Source organism: Lepidothrix coronata, unplaced genomic scaffold (genome assembly GCF_001604755.1).
Source record: "Lepidothrix coronata isolate B3197 unplaced genomic scaffold, Lepidothrix_coronata-1.0 Scaffold124, whole genome shotgun sequence".
NCBI classification, from domain to species: Eukaryota; Metazoa; Chordata; class Aves; order Passeriformes; family Pipridae; genus Lepidothrix; species Lepidothrix coronata.
This window is the reverse complement of record NW_016690304.1, coordinates 2,367,092-2,384,055: the sequence shown is the minus strand read 5'-3', so window position 1 is coordinate 2,384,055 and position 16,964 is coordinate 2,367,092. Positions and strand designations below refer to the sequence as shown.

The 16,964-nt window shown below is 49.2% G+C and overlaps 1 protein-coding gene across 1 annotated transcript in view; it reads left to right on the top strand.

The window, feature by feature from the left end:
* The first annotated feature begins 9,525 nt into the window (after positions 1-9,525).
* LOC108502760 (hexokinase-1) overlaps positions 9,526-16,964 on the top strand; it is a 36,590-nt gene continuing 29,151 nt past the window's right edge. Inside the window, exons 1-2 of the mRNA XM_017825999.1 lie at positions 9,526-9,696; positions 16,331-16,493. Coding sequence (XP_017681488.1) covers positions 9,634-9,696; positions 16,331-16,493 — 226 coding nt within the window. The 5' untranslated portion in view covers positions 9,526-9,633. The remainder of the gene's footprint in view (positions 9,697-16,330; positions 16,494-16,964) is intronic.

The following is a 16,964-nucleotide window of genomic DNA, read 5'->3' as shown; positions in this document are numbered from 1 at the left end:
CCAGCGATTCTGCAGGAAATGCACTGAAACCAGGGAGAGGCGAGGAAACTGGACATAAACAGGACTCCCAGTGAAGCCAAATGAAAGCCATGGGCCTGGCAAGTGCCTGTTGTAGCGTGCTGAGAGTTGGCTCTCTTTCCTTGGCTCTCCAGTGAAGTAGCTGTGTTTGACGTGGGCCCCAGGCCGGCTGTGCTGAATGAATTGTGAAGGGGTTTTGCGTTCTGAACTCGGAAACTCTGCTCTAGAGCCTTTTCTGTTGCTTTCAAGTGTGTGTTTTCAGAGCAATATCCAAAGGGTTTTCAGAGCTGTAGGTCTAAAGCCCAGTCTGTTAGTCTGAAATTTGAATAATTGCATGGTCATTAAATTTTGCACAAAAAGGAATTGACTCTAAAAGCAGCTGATATGTTATCACGATTAGAGCAATAGCAATGACTTCTTTCATCACAATGAAGTTACATTGTTAGAGAGCATAATTGACATTTTTTTATTGAAAGATTAAGAAGAATTTGTTTACAGCTCGGAAACAAAGAGGTTTTAATTCAACAAACTGCAGCAGGAATAAGCAGTAAGTGGCATTTTCATCTGCTGGCCGGCGAGAGCTTTAGCTGCAGAATGCTGTGGATAGAGAAATATGAAGGAATTTGCAGCTCAATATCTGCCCAGTAAAGCGTGTACCACGCTGGCAAATGCCAGAAAGCTGACGGGGAGAAACCTTGAGTGCAAAGAAACAAAGGGCTATAGTTAATATTAGCACCTTTTGGGAAGACACCACGGTTTTTGGAGACCAGCTTCATGCCGCCTGTTGTGCAGAGGTCAAGGTGTGGCATTTCTGAGGATGCTTTTGCCATGGAGCCCTCGGGATAACACCTGTCTACTCAACTGGGTGCTAAAGTAGGTATCGGTTATTTTTGTTTCTCTGGGTTTATTGCTTCATGGTCTAATAGGCTCAGGAGCTAAGTGGTACTGGCATTTCAAAGTGGCATGTTGTGATTGGAAGGGGGTGCTGTGGAAGTGTTTGGAAAGCAGATCCAAATGAAGCACCATCGTCACCCGACTGCAAAGAGGCTCTTTTGCTCTTCAAATATATTTGGGATCCTGTTTGTGCTGGTGGTTGTGTCTTATTGTCCAGACTGCTCTCCAGATAAAGCCAAGGGTATGTGAAAAATTCAGTTTTATTTTTAAGCAAATTCCTCTTCTGAAGTTGGAAATCGTTTGGATTTGTTGTCCCAGCTCTGGTCAAAGTTTAAGGAGCCCGAGTCAAACCCTGCTGTTCTGAATATGTAGTGCTGCAGAGAGAGGGAAAAATCCCTTCAGGGCACTTCGGGTGCTGACAAAGCTCTGCAAGGAGGGTGCTCATCCCACCACCCAGGGAAGCATCTGTTGAACCACGTGCAATGACACTGCTGTGAGGGGAGGGAAGGAGGTGACCAGGCTGATATTGAATATCATAAGAGCTCACCTGTGCCATCCCTGCAGCTTTATGCTGCGACCTGAATCCATAGCATCTGATACTGAGGGCAGGTGATAAAACAGCTGAGGGCATTTTCTGGGTCTCGAATGTTGACTGATTGCCACGGGCTGTTGTTGCAGTAATGTGTCCAAAACATGGTTATAGATAAATCGTGTGATTAGAACATTTGTTTGTGTCGGTGCCAAATGTCAGAGTAGAAACACCCGTAACCCTGCTGGGAGACAGGGAGTGGGAGCACGGGTCTGTCCATGCTGGGCCTGGTCCCAGACGGGGCTGGTGAGCTCAGCAGCTGTCAAAGGGCCAGCAGGGGATGAGTCATTCTGGCCCCAGATATCAGGGACCTTGTGAGGATACTTTTGCTTTCCTAAAAATGGTATCTTCTTCAGGGAAGAAAGGGGAGGACAAACAGGATGGGGTTATCTGTTGCTGCAGTGAGTTCTGGGGACCATTGCTGAAATCTGGGGCCAGAGCTGCCGACCAGGAAGCCCAGAGGGCTGAGTTCCCTATAAAGCACTGGGATGACAAGAAAAACTTCTTTTAAAAATATTTTTTAAAAAGTCTCCATCGCCATCTTTTGTAGCTATGCTGTGAAGCCAGACCCTCAGGTTTCCTATCAGGAATGTATCAGAGGGATGGAGAAACCTGCTTAATTAAAACAAGAACTTGCTTTCTGACACATACATGAATTTTGGAAAATTTTTATTCTTCCTCTATGTTTTTTGTGTGTGAAAATCTGAGAATGAAAATAGGGGTCCAAGTCTCTTCTAGGTTTGTATTTGACCTGGTGTGGCAGGTTGGCTATATCTGGCTGTCTGATGCCCAGCCTGCTCACAGTCTCCTCCTCAGCAAGACAGGGAAGAAAATAGGAGGAAGAAGTTCATGGGTGGACAAAAGGATGGGAGATGGCTCACCAATCACCATCATGGGCAAAAATGTTTCCACTTGGGGAATATTAATTAAAGTGGATTGGGATGGTGAGAAACAAACACAAAATTAAGGCAACACCTTCCCCAGTGTAAAAGTGTTATCAGTGTGCACCAGTGTCCACCAGGATGGATACCTGCCCTGCTGCAGGAGAGCCCAGCTTGGGGCAGTTCCCACTTTTCCTCACAGAGACCCTTCAGTCCCATTGCTGCCCCTGGACACGGACACCCCAAAAGACCTGAGAGAGCCAGAGTGGCATGAGGGAACAAATGTTGGGGTGGAGGGAGAGGACAACCCCGAATAGGCCACATAGATGCCCCAGGACCTGGCCAGGGCTGACCTCACTGGGTTTCTGATCCCACTTTAAAATGTTTAATGACAAGAGCCTGTAAAGCTGAAGAAGCCAGAATTTTGCTCAGAGGTGTTGTCTGCATCTTCCTCCAGCCTCTGTTGAGACAGCTTTGGACTTTGGCCAAAAAAAAAAAAAAAGGTATCTCCAGATCATCACAGAGCAGCTCAAAATCTGCAGTTGCTCCTAGATGATGCTTAGCTGCAAGTCCAGCATCTGTGACTGTCTTCCTGTACTGAGTTTTAATGTGAATATTTTGTTTTTTTCAAGGCTTTGTGGGTTCTTTTAATTAGAACAACAAACTGTAGCAGGACTCAGGTGTGTCACCACACAGCATTTGCTTGCTAAGCTCTCCTTCCCTGAGTGCAGCGGGAATCCCACGGCACTGCTGCATCTGGGAGCTATGCAAGGGACAGTGCTCTGCCAACATGTTCCCCATTCCCACCATTCTTCTAGGTCCCACTTGTGGTCCACAACCTGTATGTCCCCTGTTTCCCCTCTCTTGGGGTGATGGCAACAATGAGTCTGTGTCTGCTGTATCCCAGCCTCTGGATGGGTTTTTAAGAGAGCACCTGTCTGTGGGGAGTGTGGCTTTCAAAGGCATCTTGAGGCTGGGGAAAGAGATGTGAAAACCTACAATTCTGCCTCTTTTCTTGTTGACAGCCCCCTGTGTTGACCATGTGACGTGGCAAGAGGTGCTCCTGCTATGGCCACGCAGGAGGAGCCGAATGCCGTGGATGTTCCTGGCTCCTGCTGCTCCCCTTTGTGCAAAGTAAGTACCTGCTTCTCACCCCTCCTGGGCTAAAGGGTGGAGGTCCTTCACTTACTGGGGAGAGCCCCATGTTGTGAGGGTATTAACCTGGCTTGGCAGGAGGGTCTCTTGCGCTGGGCATTGCTGGAAAAGGTGCACAAACCCAAAGCCTCTTCAATTAATGCTGGCACCCCGTGGGTTTGGGGCTTGTGATGTAAGCTGATTTGCACTAGCATCAAATGCTGGGTCAAGGAGAAAGGTGTATGCTGAGTGGATATCTCTGGATTGAGAGTTGTTGCCTTGTTTTGTGTTAGTGGAAAGCCAAAAGAGAGGGGCAGGTCTCGTTCCCTGTGCTGGAAATCCAGGCTCTTCATTACGGATTTACTGCTCACAGAGCAAAGGTGCACTGTCGTTAAAGGGCACCGACTGGGACCCTGCCATCCGACCCTTCCTGGGATAGTGCACACCAGTGCACAGAAACCAGCTGGCTGCTGAGGTTCACTGGTCCTTGCAGGGCTGAAGGACTGCCTTTGGTTTTGTATGTCCTCTTAACACAGTGAGTGTGTTAGAGCTGAACTTTGACAAACGAGCTCAGTGATCTGTGAGGAGCTGAAAGCAGATTTAGGAAAGCTGTCTCTATATAGTACAATAAATTAGGCTATATTTTCCTTTGTTTAAATCATTGTAACTGGCTCATCACTTAAATGAATTGCTGGTTATGCAGACATTCTTTAACTGGTATTGAACTGCCTCTTCTGAAGATATCAGTAAAGTAAAATACTTTAAACTTATCCCTTCTGAAATTTGAAACCAGTTTGCACTCTATGGTTTGCCCTTTTTTCAATATAATTTCTTTTAACATTGTTTACTAGAACTGGAGTTTTAGTAGGCATCAGAAATGTTCATTTGTGCTCATTTCAGTTTGCTGAAGTTGAGGTGTTTTATGAAATTAAATAAATGATTAATCTCCTGGTCAAGAAAAGCAACTCATTGACATTGGGTTCATCACCCAAAGACTGATGCCCTTCTATTGCCTTACAAACCAAGTTTGTTGATTTGCTTCTGTGTGCATGTAGATGTGTGTGTGTTTATGGTCTGCTTTATGGGTATATGAGCTGCAATAATGACTTACTACTAATGCCCTACAAAAAGTGCTTGCTTGATGCAGCAGCTCTCACCTCAATGGAAAAAAATGTTTAACTAATGCAGAACCCCTCAGCTGAGTCAGAAAACTGGGATGGTTATTGCTTTCCTACGCAGAGATGTAAAATGAGTTGTAATTCTGGTACTGGAGAGAGGGAAGGTGCTGTGGTGAATACCCAGGACAGGAGGGGAAATAAGAAAGAGACGAGTTTGGATGGATTACACTTGTGTTTCACTTTCAGTGTGTAAAGGAAGAGCAAATTGAGTGGACTTGCATACAAAGTGCCAGGGGATGTCAGCAGGCTGGATGTGTTAGAAAACTTCAGTGGGTTGGAAAGCAGCATAGAGTAGCTCTGCTGTGCAACACGGGAGCTAGATGTTAAGTTTTGTGGTGGTGTGACTCCAGGGAGCAGTTTACTTTTTTCCCCACCTATGTGCAGATTTGGGAAGTCCTTTGCAATGTAGCTCACGCAGCCCATAGCTTTTGGAAATGTAATTTAACTAAAGATGGAATAATTGCCCCCAGTTTAATGAACCTTGCGGTCACTAAGAGGTTTAAAAAGAAATTATCATCTAGGCCTTCCAAATAGGGGGGCTTTATTGTAAGCCACGGGTTTGGGGCTTGTATTTATCTGCTTTCTGGTTTTCTTGGGTTTGTGGGGGTCATGGTCTCTGCATCCCTCTGATGCTGAAGAACAGCAACCAGTTTAAAGAAATAAAAGCCAGCAAATCTGCCTGATGCTCAGGTATGGGGAGTTGAGACACAGAGCATCTCCCTCTGCCCCAGGAGTCTCTGTTCCCATGTGAACCAGTAGACAACACTCCTCCTTTGCTGGATTTGCTTCCTCCTCCACTGTCCTCTCACCATGACCACAGTCTAGAATCTAGACATGGCTGTTTGTGATCTTTAATTGCTTAGTACACAGCTTACAGAAATCCTGCCATGTCTTTGGAGGGATTTAACTCTTGAAACCTGTAGCCCTGCAGTTTGGCCGTCAAATCCTCAGTGTGGCGAATGGTGCTAAAATCCTTCTAACCGGACTTCATTAAAAAGTAGCTCACCCTCTCCCTGGAGCATCTCCAACAAAACAAGCCAAAACCATGCCAGAACCCGTTGCTAGTCCTTGTGCCTTAAACATCTTTTGGAAACATCCTCTTGGTGTGCTGTACCAGGAGCATAAAACCCCCTTTCAGAGCCTGCGCCGCTCTGTCCGCACATGGAGTGGCCTTTCCTGTGCGTGGGGTGAGCTGCCCTCAAGGCATTCCTAGCTAATTTTGTTTCTTCATAGGGGAAACATGAGCTAAAGCATCCTGGCTGGCTGTGTGGTAGTGCCTGCTTGCTGTGCCCCCTGGCAAGGTGAAATTGCATAACGTATTTAACCTTGTTTGGCCGAATTGCTCATCAAATCGATATCTCTGCTACTTTTAGATTTTCTTTGTAGCTTCTGCACTAAGTTCAGCACAAATGAACAGTGATTTCTTTAGTGCAGATATGTGGTTTCCTGCCCTGGAAAGGGAGCTTCAAAGGCTACCTAAAAATTCCCTTGTTAATCAGAGATGCTGTCACAAACTGGGAACTTACTATTTATTAGAGAGGGTGCTTTCTTTCACTTCGTTTTGAGAACTGTGAAAGAAAATGTAATGGGGAAGAAAAGGGGATCGATCATTTTCCAGACACTTAAAAAAAGCCAACAAACACAACTACAACCTAATTGTTTACTTATAAAAGTAGAAAGCATCTAGCAGCTGCATGCATCAAAACTACGTGATAGACATGATTTAAAAAAAAATCCCCACATTGTATAGGAGTCTGATTGGAATGCAGACTTGCATAGAGAGTGAACACTTAACGAAGAAACAGGCAAAGGGGGAAAAAAACCCCAAAACACATCCAGGAGGGCTGATGCACAGAGTTACTTGAGTCACTTGAAGCACTTTACAGTTAAATAGGGACAATAAGATTAAAGCGCAATCAAAATAGCTGCAAGTCATCAGGTGTCACGTTCAGCCTCCAGTAATTTGTCTTAAAGGACAGTGGCTTTCAAAACAGCCTGCTGTATGCCTGGCAGAGTAGGGGAAGTGCCGGTAATTAATTGGCTGCTGAATTGATCCCTTCCAGTGAAGCAGAAGGGAAAACCCAGGGCTCGATGGTACCAGACTCCCACAGCCCGAGATGGAGAGCTGGTTGCTCCTGCCTGGCAGTCTGTGCACAGCTCCTCCTAGGCCCCCCAAAATAACACCTGGGTGCTCACTGCTGGCCTGGCAATGCAAAGAGGGCTTGCAAAGGGTTGGGGTGTCCACAGGGATATTTAGTTGCCCTTCCATCTTGTTCATCCCAGTGCTGGTTACAGCATCAAAACTGGTCAAGCTCTCTTATCCTTGCCCGGAGTTTAAAAATACCACATATTTAAATATTGCAGCTGTTTCACCTTGGATGGACTGTTACGTTTTCTCTAGTGGCTTTTTGGGTGCTCAGTTCGTTTTTCTTGAACGCCACACTCAGCAACTGAAGACAAACCCAGTTGTTTGCAATACTTGTTTTAGCCGTCCCCTAATTGCTTTTGACTTTCTTACATGAACCACCTCCCGCTCAAGTGTCTACCTGTGCGACTGTCCAAGTGTTTTAATTGTGTAAGCCTTCCTGCAGCAAGGTACCTGAGGGGAGTATTGTGTATTTTAGGTGGTGGTGTCTGGGATGGAGCAGATAGACAGTAGGCTTTGTAAACCTTGTGTAGAGGCAGCTCCACTAACAGAGAACCTGTGTGAAGTGGGCAGTGTCAGGCAGTGTTCAGATCAAAAAGAACCAAGTCTGTCTCACCTAGTGAAGCAAAAGCTGGGGATGTGTAGGGTTACTTTCAGTGTGTTTATAGAAAGTGAACACTCAAGAGCGAGGAGAGCGATCTCAGATGAAAGACACGGTTTAGCAGATGACAGATGGATTGAAAACAGGAGCGAGCCTGGCTGAGAATTAAAAATAGTTTCTGACCAGCAGAAGGGGCGGAGCGTGACTGAGCAGTGAATTACATCTGAGCAAGAGCTTGGTCAGCCTGTGTAAGGGATTGGGTGACGTTGGACACTGGGATGATTCAGCTCAGCCCCACGTTCCTGTGCTGCCTGTGAGCTCCTGCTGTGCCTGGTTGCAGGGCGATGCCACTGTGCCCGCAGACAGGCAGCCTGCTTTGCCAGGGAGCTTGGGAATGTTGCTCATTAGCTTGCCAAGCAAACAAGCAGGAGTAACACCGTGCAGAGCAGTGAAACGCTTGATGAAAATCTCTCCGAGCTTGGAGGCAGAGAAGGAAATCCTGCCCACCCTGCCTGCAGCGACTAGGGCAGTCTGAAGGAGGATGTGTCTGCCAAAGCAGCTCTTGATTTTGGCCAGTGAAACCCTTTAATTAAAGTAGCACTGAAAAGGAAGCCGGAAACTCAAGAAGCAGGTTTTTAATCACTTAGACTGTGGTAGACAATCTCTATGCAAATCACGCCTCCAGCATCACCACCCTATGCATGGGTGTGTGTTCCTGTCCCCGCGGATGGACAGGGCAGGCAAGAGCCCCTTGGGCTGCTGACATGTGTCTCTTGGCATCTGCACTTGGCCTCAGCTTTCAGAGGGGTGTTGTGTTGCTTCTCTTATGTGTGTGTGGGCCCTAAGACCCTTCCTGGTGGTGGATGCCTCCTCGGGGTGCTGAGGAACGTGCTCCAGTGTGGCAAAAATGTAGGCATCACATGCAGGGAGGAGAGGCCCTCTCCATCAATGTATTATCGTAGAATATCCTGAGTTGGAAGGGACCCACAAGGATCATCGAGTCTGACTTCTGGCCCTGCACAGGACACCCCAAGAATCAACACCATGTGCCCGAGAGCACCTTTGATATGGGGAATTTCTGATGGAATATGAATGTGAGGTCCTTGAAAGTACAACTGTCAGAGTGACTCTGGGGCCCCCCGCGGGTTTCCAGCAGCTCGGCTGTCTGTCCAGGGCTGCAGGATCACACCCAGGCAGGGGATACTTGGGCTTAGTGGAGATTCCTGAAGTTTTCCTATTTTCTCAAAGATTTGTGTCTTTGGTTTAGGGTATTTTCACAGAATGACAGAAGGTCATTGAGTCCAACCTATGCCTAACACCACGATATCAACCAAACCATGCACTAAGTGCCATGTCCAGTGTTTCCTTAAATGTCTCCAGGGACAGTGACTCCACCACCTGCCTGGGCAGCCCATTCAAACGTCTGATCAGCCTTTCTGTGAAGAAATTCCTCCTCATGTCCAACCTGAACCTCCCCAGGCGCATCTTAAGGCCATGTCCTCTTGTCCTGTCGCTGGTTGCCTGGGAGACCGACCCCACCTGGGCTACAATCTCCTGTCAGTGGTTGTAGAAAGCGATAAGGTCACTCCCGAGCCTCCTTTTCTCCAGGCTCAGCCCCCTCAGCTGCTCCTCATCAGATTTGTGCTCCAGCCTCTCCATGTCCTTTTTGAATTGAGAGGCCCAGAAATGGACACAGCACTCGAGGTGTGACCCCTCACCAGTGCTGAGTCCAGGGGGAGAGTGACTGCCCTGGTCCTGCCGGCCACACTATTTGCTGATACAGGCCAGGATGCCCTTGACCACCAAGAAGGAGGGTTTTTTTTTTTTTTTTTTTAGTTTTAAGCACTTATTAGCAGAAATAAAACCAACAGTAAAAAGTGATATTTTTTTTTTTTTGTGTGTGTGTGGTTTTTTCGGGGCAGCCTTCAGCAGGCTGTCTCCGTGGCTGCTGCACAGACCGTGCGGGGTAGGGCAGGGCACTGCCCTGCTGCTGCTCCTCCAGGCCGGGAGCGCTGCCCCGCGCCCTCCGCCGGCACGTCCCGCCGGGCGGGGCCGGGGCGGCCCCGAGGAGCGGCAGGAGGAGGAGGAGGAGGAGGAGGAGGAAGGGGCGGTGCTCGGCTGGGCTCGGCTCGGCGCGGCCATCCCCCGGCCCCGCATCGCTGCGTGCGCGGAGCCGCCGTGCAGCCGGCAGGATGATCGCCGCCCAGCTCCTGGCCTACTACTTCACGGAGCTGAAGGAGGACCAGGTCAAAAAGGTTAGATGGACATCCCCCGCCCCAAGGCTGCCCCCCCGCCCGCACCGCTTTTTTTTTTCATTCTTTTTTCTTTTTTTTTTTTCCACTTTCTAAAATTTCCCCCCTCGTTGGTTTTGTTGCTTTGTCCCCAAAGCCACCCAGCTGTGGGAGAAAGGGGGATAACCCCGGTTTTAAGCCCCCCCCGCCCCGAGCATCCCCGCTGGAGATGGGAGTGGGGCGTGGGTGATGGATGCACAGCGGCGGCTCAGGCCGCAGGACTGAGCTCAGCAAGGCGAGGCAGGAGCTGGGGGGCTTTGGCACTGAGCGAAGGATGGTGGCTCCTCGGGTTTTTGGTGGGCACCAGCATCCCTGGAGAGGGTATTTCCCCTTCTTCCCAAGGGCATCTGTGGGCATCGTCACTCCAGCAGGCGAGGAGCAGGTAGTTTTTGAATTATGTGCCACTGCAGGTTCAAAATTTACAGGAAATGGTTGTCATTTGTGCTTAAAAAGGAGCATTTCCATAGGCTTCTTTTCTTTTCCTTCAGCGTTAGGTGGTTGCTCCTGTGTGGTTGGTGCAGCCCTGGAATTGAGCACTACCACAAGGAAAAGGGTGCGGAGCACAGGATAAATAAAAACACGGCAGTTAGGGCCCGGCTGAGCATATTGCAGAGCTGTAGGAAGCGGGGAGCCTGGGGCGAGGGATGTGGGGACACAAATTGGGAAAATAATTGCAAACATCCCTGAGCCGGGCTGACGTCAGGAAACAGAGGCTTCCCCTGTGCCACCTCCTCCGGCCGTGCTGCGTGACCCACCTGGGCGCATGGCTGCAGGCATCCCTAAAATATTTTGGGCAAGCCGCAATGGCAACATGAGCAGCGCTGATTTGTACTGTTCCCGGGGCTTGCGAACCTCTCCAGCCAGGAGGAGGAGAGCACCTCCTCCCTTCGGGCTTCCAGCTGTGCCAGGGGATACCTCAGCTCCCGTGTGTGGGTGACCCATCCTGCCCCACTCCAGATGTGCTCACCCGTGCCCACTCCTCCCTCGGAGAAAACCCGAGGCAGCGCCCCATATTTTCCACGTCTCCTTCCGTGGTTTAGGTCTTCTGCTTTTCCGCCCAGTGGCTCTGGCGAGGGCTGGAGACTGCTCAGCCTGCACTGTCCTGCACCTTCTGGCCCCACGGACGTGGCTCTCCCTGTGCCCCAGGCCCATTATGTTCCTTTTCCCGCAGGATTTGTAAGTGCTGCTGCTGTGCCAGGCATGCATGCCTGGGTAAGGCCTTCTCTGTCTCGCTCTGTGGGTTATATTTAGAAAGCCAAGATAAGCACAAGGGAGCACGGCGGCCCAGCAGTGGTAGAACGGCTGTGGGGAAGGCATGGAGGGAGCACACGGAAACTGTGGTGTTCTGGGGGTTATTTATTGCAGGCTGGTTTGGCACCGTGGGGCTCCTATTGTCTAACAGCACGGGAAATGGTTTGGCCAGGGAGCTGTAAAGCATTCTAATGGATCGATCTGGTTTTGTCTGGAAAAGGAAATAAAAAAATTAAGCCCAATTAAAAAAAAAAAAAGGCAGGCTACTGTTTTTGGAGGATGTAAGACGTCTTTTCCTGTTTGTATGCTTTTGGAACGGATATCGAGCTGCTCACCTTTGGCTGTTCTGTAGGGAGGGTGTCAGTGGCAGCCAGAGGCTCTGCTGCCCCACAGCTGCTGGGAGCTGGTGGGCTCCTCTCCTTGGTTCCCCGTGGGGCCAAAGTGGTTTCACTCCATCTCGGCGTGCTGCTTCCGAGGTCTGTGCTCCATCAGTGTGCCGCTTTGAGGGATACGTGAGGGATACGTGCCTGCATGGCTTCATTTCAGGTCCCTCCCTCTCCTCTCTGCTTCCGGAAGGGCAGCACTTTGCTGGTACGTGCCTGGGGCTGAGGGCTGCCACCCAAGGCATTGTCCCTGCTCCCCACGCTGTACCCTGGGTGTCCTGGCCATGGTGGCAGCTCCTCTGCCTCGCTGGTCCATCGCAGCCATCGGCTCAGCGTTTGGTGGCACAGGTGGCAGGTCACCTTCAGGATGGTGCTCTGGGTCACAGGAAGGGTGTGAACAGGTTAAAAGTACCAGCAAGCCAAGGCTGAGCATTCTTTTTCCCTTGTGACCCTGTTTTCTTCTTTTTTTTTTGTTTGGAATTCCCATCCTTGCTTTTTTTTTTTTGTGTTCCCATCCCTGTGTGGCTCTAATGCTCCGTGCTGCCTTTCCACAGTGGGAGCCCTGCTGAGGGACATGGATAGGGCTGGTGGTTCCAGGCCCTTGGGGTACCCTGGATCTAAGAACTAATGCTTCTGTGCTGGATTTTGCTGGATTTTTATGCGCCCCCTTAAATCTGAGTGTAATTTTTTTCAAATTTGTAGTTCCTAGAGTATTTTCCAGGATGAATCGTGGCAAGCAGGAGGAATAGGCAGGGTGGCTGCGTAGTGTTGAAGGAGGGGGTTGTTCATCGGATGCTGGCAGCCCTGTGGCTCCTGCAAGGGGGCATTTTCCAGTGAATCCACCTGTAATGGCACTTGCATGTCACCTCTCTGTGCAGCAGCAAGCTGGCAATGTGGGATGCCCTGTACTGTATAGACATGTGTGGGTTTGCTCCAAGCAGCTTAAATTATCCAGATGTTTTTGAAAACATCTGTTCCCTGGATGTTTGTGGCACTGTGGGGACAGCAGCAGGAGCTCAGCACCCTTGCTGTGACAGGGCACTTTGCACAAGCTGAACCCAGGCCCTTATTTCTCTGAAGGGCCAACTCCCATCCTCAGGGCCAAGGGTGTCATGGAGCATCCCTGGGAGCTGTGCCCCTGGCCAATGTGCAGGAGAGCTTTGTAAAACTGCCTTGGAGTACCCTTTGTTTCCAACAGGTTTGTACCTGCAGTAGCTGAGCCCAGCAAAGGGAGCCTCTGGGTGTTGCCTGGTTTCTGCCTGTCAGGGGAACAATATGTTTTTGTTGTCTTACCTGAAGAGAGAAGAAAAAATCTTGCAATCCAAGAGTCACATTTAAATGTTGTTTAACCTTGAAAAAACCGTGATGGAATGGAGTGTAAAATGTAACAACTGGCATCAAGAAGAGCCCTTATTGGTGACCTGCCCCTATAAAGGCTTTTTAGGAACCAATCAGATAAATCAGAAGTAAGCATAAACAGTTTCAGAATGTCTTAAACTACTTGTTTTAACATGCCTTGGCTCCTGATGAATCTTATTCGTGCTGAAAGGATTAGCTGTGCAGAAAAATGTTTACATTGGTGAAGGGTTTTGGTGCAAAGGCTATGTCAGTAAAATAAGTGCTAATGATTTCTGAAATTGTTGTGGGAGTGCTCTCTTCTTGGATACCAGTGACTGCTGTCACTGTCCCTGGAATGAGGCATGTGTTTAAGGAATGGCCTGTTTCATTAAGTGCTGCCTGTTTCATTATGCACTTATAATTATTCACAACTGCTGAAATGCCTGGATTTTCAGAAACTTCTTTTCCCCAATTACAAAGAGTGTCTTTCCTATGTGACTAGGAAAAATTACATGAATGTGGTTCAGATTATGAAATCCTATTTTTAAAAAATTGCTCATAGATTCTGTCTGTCTGGTTGTCTTTTTTTTTTAAGCAAATGAGAAAAAAAAAGAAGTGGTAGAGCTCTTGGAGGACTCCTATAGCACTCTGGAGCACTCCTATATGGCACTTTGGGAAGGTGCCCTTCTTGGGGGGGTGTCTCTGAGGTGGCAGCTAAATAAAGGAGTGTTTTCTGCTCCTTGCCCACACAACTGCCTGCCTGAAATTGTTCCTGCCCTTTGCCATCCCCTGGGAAGGGCTGGCACCTGACTCCCATCCATGGGAGCCTCAGTGGGACTGTGGGTGTGTCTGGGTGCTGCCAGCAGCTCCGTCTGTCCGTGCCAGCCTCTCCAAAGCTTCCCTGTGGATCAGGCTGAGATTTGCTCTCTGATCGGCTTTTATTGCAGACAGAGCTGGGAGTTATTAAATCTCCATCCCGTAATCCAGCCTCCAGCTCCCCCTGCCCCAAGTTATTTATGGCTATTTGCTGGGAGTTTTCCCTCGGAGGGAAAAACAGGAGCACGTACTGCCAGCACAGGAGAGCAGTGCTTATTCCCTTGCCGCCACACTGCTGGAATGACTAACCCTTTTCCTGCCTGGGAGAAAAAAAAAACCCCTGCCTTTTTTTTTTTGTTTGTTTTTGTTTTGGAAGCTGTAACACACAGGAGTGATTTTTTCCAAGCAGAGGCTCCGTGTCCCCTGCCTTCCTCCCTGTGGGTCTCAGTGGTGGAGATGGATGGCCTTGGTGCTACCCGATGCTCCCGAGTGCAGGAGGGTCCAGCCCAATTATACAAGGGCACTGACACGCTCACTGGGTTTCCACGGGAGCAAAAAGAGCCCTCCCTCCCATTTTCCCTCCCTGCTGAGGGCAGCACAGGGGCAGAGGTGGGGAGAATGGGTCTGTCAGTCCTGACTGTGCAAACGCCAAAACCTGTGTTCACAACAGGACTTTCGGTGGGGGGTGGAATCCTTCTTCCTGTTTCTGGGAGGAGGATTGCAGCAGTGGGGCTTTGAGGAGGGGTGTATTAATTGCACGGTGAGGTCTGATTGTGTGAATGATGTGTTAGTGTAGCTTTCACTGGAAGATTTGGGGGATCACCCCTCTGAACGGCAGCGTGGGCTGCTGAAAGCTCAGCCTGAAAAAGAGTTGGTTCCCCCTTCCTTTAAAAAGAAATAGCCTCATCCTCTGACATCATGGCTTTACACACTCTGCTAAAAAAAAACATGTCAGGCTTTGCCACAGAGGAGAGACTTTCCTACTCAGCCTGACAGCAGCCTCTGCATCCATCCCCACTGCGTTTGGGGCTGCAGAAAGGGCACATCCCATCCAGGATTTTATTCTTGGAGTGAAATGACACTGGTGACTGGCTGCGGTTGTCACTGTGAAGGGGCTGTCAGCCCATCAGGGTGGCACAGGACACAGCTGGGATGTGGGGATGCTGCCCTGGGGTCTTGCATTTGGCCTGTGTTGCAGACAACCTGAGCTCAGCTCTTCTGCCATTCAGCTGTACGCCTGCACTGTCACGTCACCGCTTCGTGGGGAAAATGCACGGTCTCATTTCATCGTGGTGTTATCAATCATGGTATTGTTGCACTGTTACAGCCCCTTCTGCTCTTCCTCTGCAATCAATGACATGGAAAACTTCATAGCTTGTGCAGCCTCTGGCTGTGTCCCCTGTGGCCCAGGCCTGCCTGGCACCAGCCCTGTGGTTTGGGATCAGGCTGGGTAGCTGTGCCCAGCAGCACCATCCATGCCTTCCTCCCTGGCTGTGTACGTAACTGCTGGGTCACTGAGGGTGCCTGGGTCAGGGAGATACACTATCTTTGGTGCAGGCCTTGACTACACGTGGCAGGTGGACTTTCTACACGAGCCATTAATCAGCACTGGTTTTATGGTCAGTTTAGAGTTTAATTACATTTTGATTGCATTTCTTTTGTGAATGGCATTGTTCATCACTTCCCTTCTCAAAGGCCCTGGAATATGGAGCACTTGCATATGTATGTGTTGCATGGGGTGTTTTACTGTGGCCTTGGTCTTGTAAGACATAGTGCCAGCTTGGAGATGAGTTGCTCTCGAGGCTTCCAGAGCACCCTTGGCACAGAGCTGGCCTGGGGTTTAAAACGAGGTGGCTTTTCCAGTTTTGCTGAGGACAGAAAACATGGGCAGGGTTTTATTTTCTTGGTCCTGCTAAGCTGAAAGCAAAAGTGATCCTGAAGATGTGGCTTCAGTCTGAGCCATCTACAGAACCAAATTTCCAAGGCAAGTAAAGAAACAAGGTGAGAATAGACTGGCAGCTGAGATGAAAGGGGTGGGAGGTGTGTTTGGCAAGAACCCCCAAGGACAAGTTGTATTTTTTGGGCATCAAAGCATCTCTGTCGTCCTGATGGTGAAGGTGGTTGTAATATTATGGAAAGCAATACTGTTGGAAAACTAGAACCGCCTCCTTGTTCCAGGGAGGTAAAGAAAGTTCCTGTCATTGGAAGCCACAAGGGAAAAATCAACGACTTTTAATTTGATGGAGGAAGATGCTCCCTGCCTACAGCCAAATTCTGGCTCTCCTGACCCTCTGGCTGTGATAGCTTTGGTCTGCTGCACTGAAATAATTTCTCAGCCTGGGATGTAGCCCTGAAACTGGTGTGGCAAGTCCTTCCCAATTGTAAGGCTTTAAATACAAAGCACCTCTGACATCCACATCACCCCGGCTGGGACAGGGTGCCAAAAGAGGGATTTTTAGCTCAGCTCATGGATAGTCAGGAGAGCTGAGAAGTGGAGCAAGGGCTGGAGGTAGTGAGAGGCTGTGGGCAGACCATTTTGAGTGGAAAAGAGGAGGCAGTGGTGTGGAACTGGGTTGTGCCTTGGGAAGCAGTAGGATGGGGTGGGCTTCAGCTCATGTGCAGCTTTCCTGTTTTCCATGACTTGGAGTCAAAAGACAAGGCACAAAGTGTGTGGCTGTGTTGTGAGCTTGGCCAGAGCCCTGAGGGTGAGCTGGGGCTATACACTCTCCTTGCAATTAGGGAGAGGTGTAGCCCCACCTGGGTGCCTCAGGGCAGTCTTCCACTCCGTGGTGGTGTGTGTTTGTCCCCAGATTGATAAATACCTCTACGCCATGCGGCTCTCCGATGAAACGCTGCTGGATGTCATGGCTCGCTTCAGGAGGGAGATGAAGAACGGCCTCTCCAGGGATTTTAACCCCACAGCTGCAGTCAAGATGCTTCCCACGTTTGTCAGGTCCATTCCTGATGGTTCAGGTAAGAAGCTTAGTGTTTGTTTTCCGTGTTAAACATGATGTGCTTCATGGAAACCTGTTAGAAATACACCAAGTTGCCACCAAGAACAAGAGGGATTTGCTTCCTGGCAAGCCCAGGCAGCATTTTGAAGGCAGCTCCCCCTCTGTGTGCAGGTCTGTTCCCGCAGATGCTGGAAGATTTAGTGATTCCTGTGTCAAAGCCGTTTTGATGCCAATGGAAGAGGCCTTCCTAGCACACAGTTCACTATCAGTCAATACATGTACTCTGAGACTTGTCTGCGAACAATCAATACTTCAGATAGGATGATTTTTGATTTGTGCAGTTTACACCGATGTCATCTAGATCTTAACAAATACAGTGGCTTTTAGTCATTTGCTGCTTCACTCAACATCTCCTTCTCCTTATTTTTTCCCCAGTGGAAGTCTGAATTTGAGTTTCCTGGCATTCATTTTGCATTTTGTAGCTGCCCCT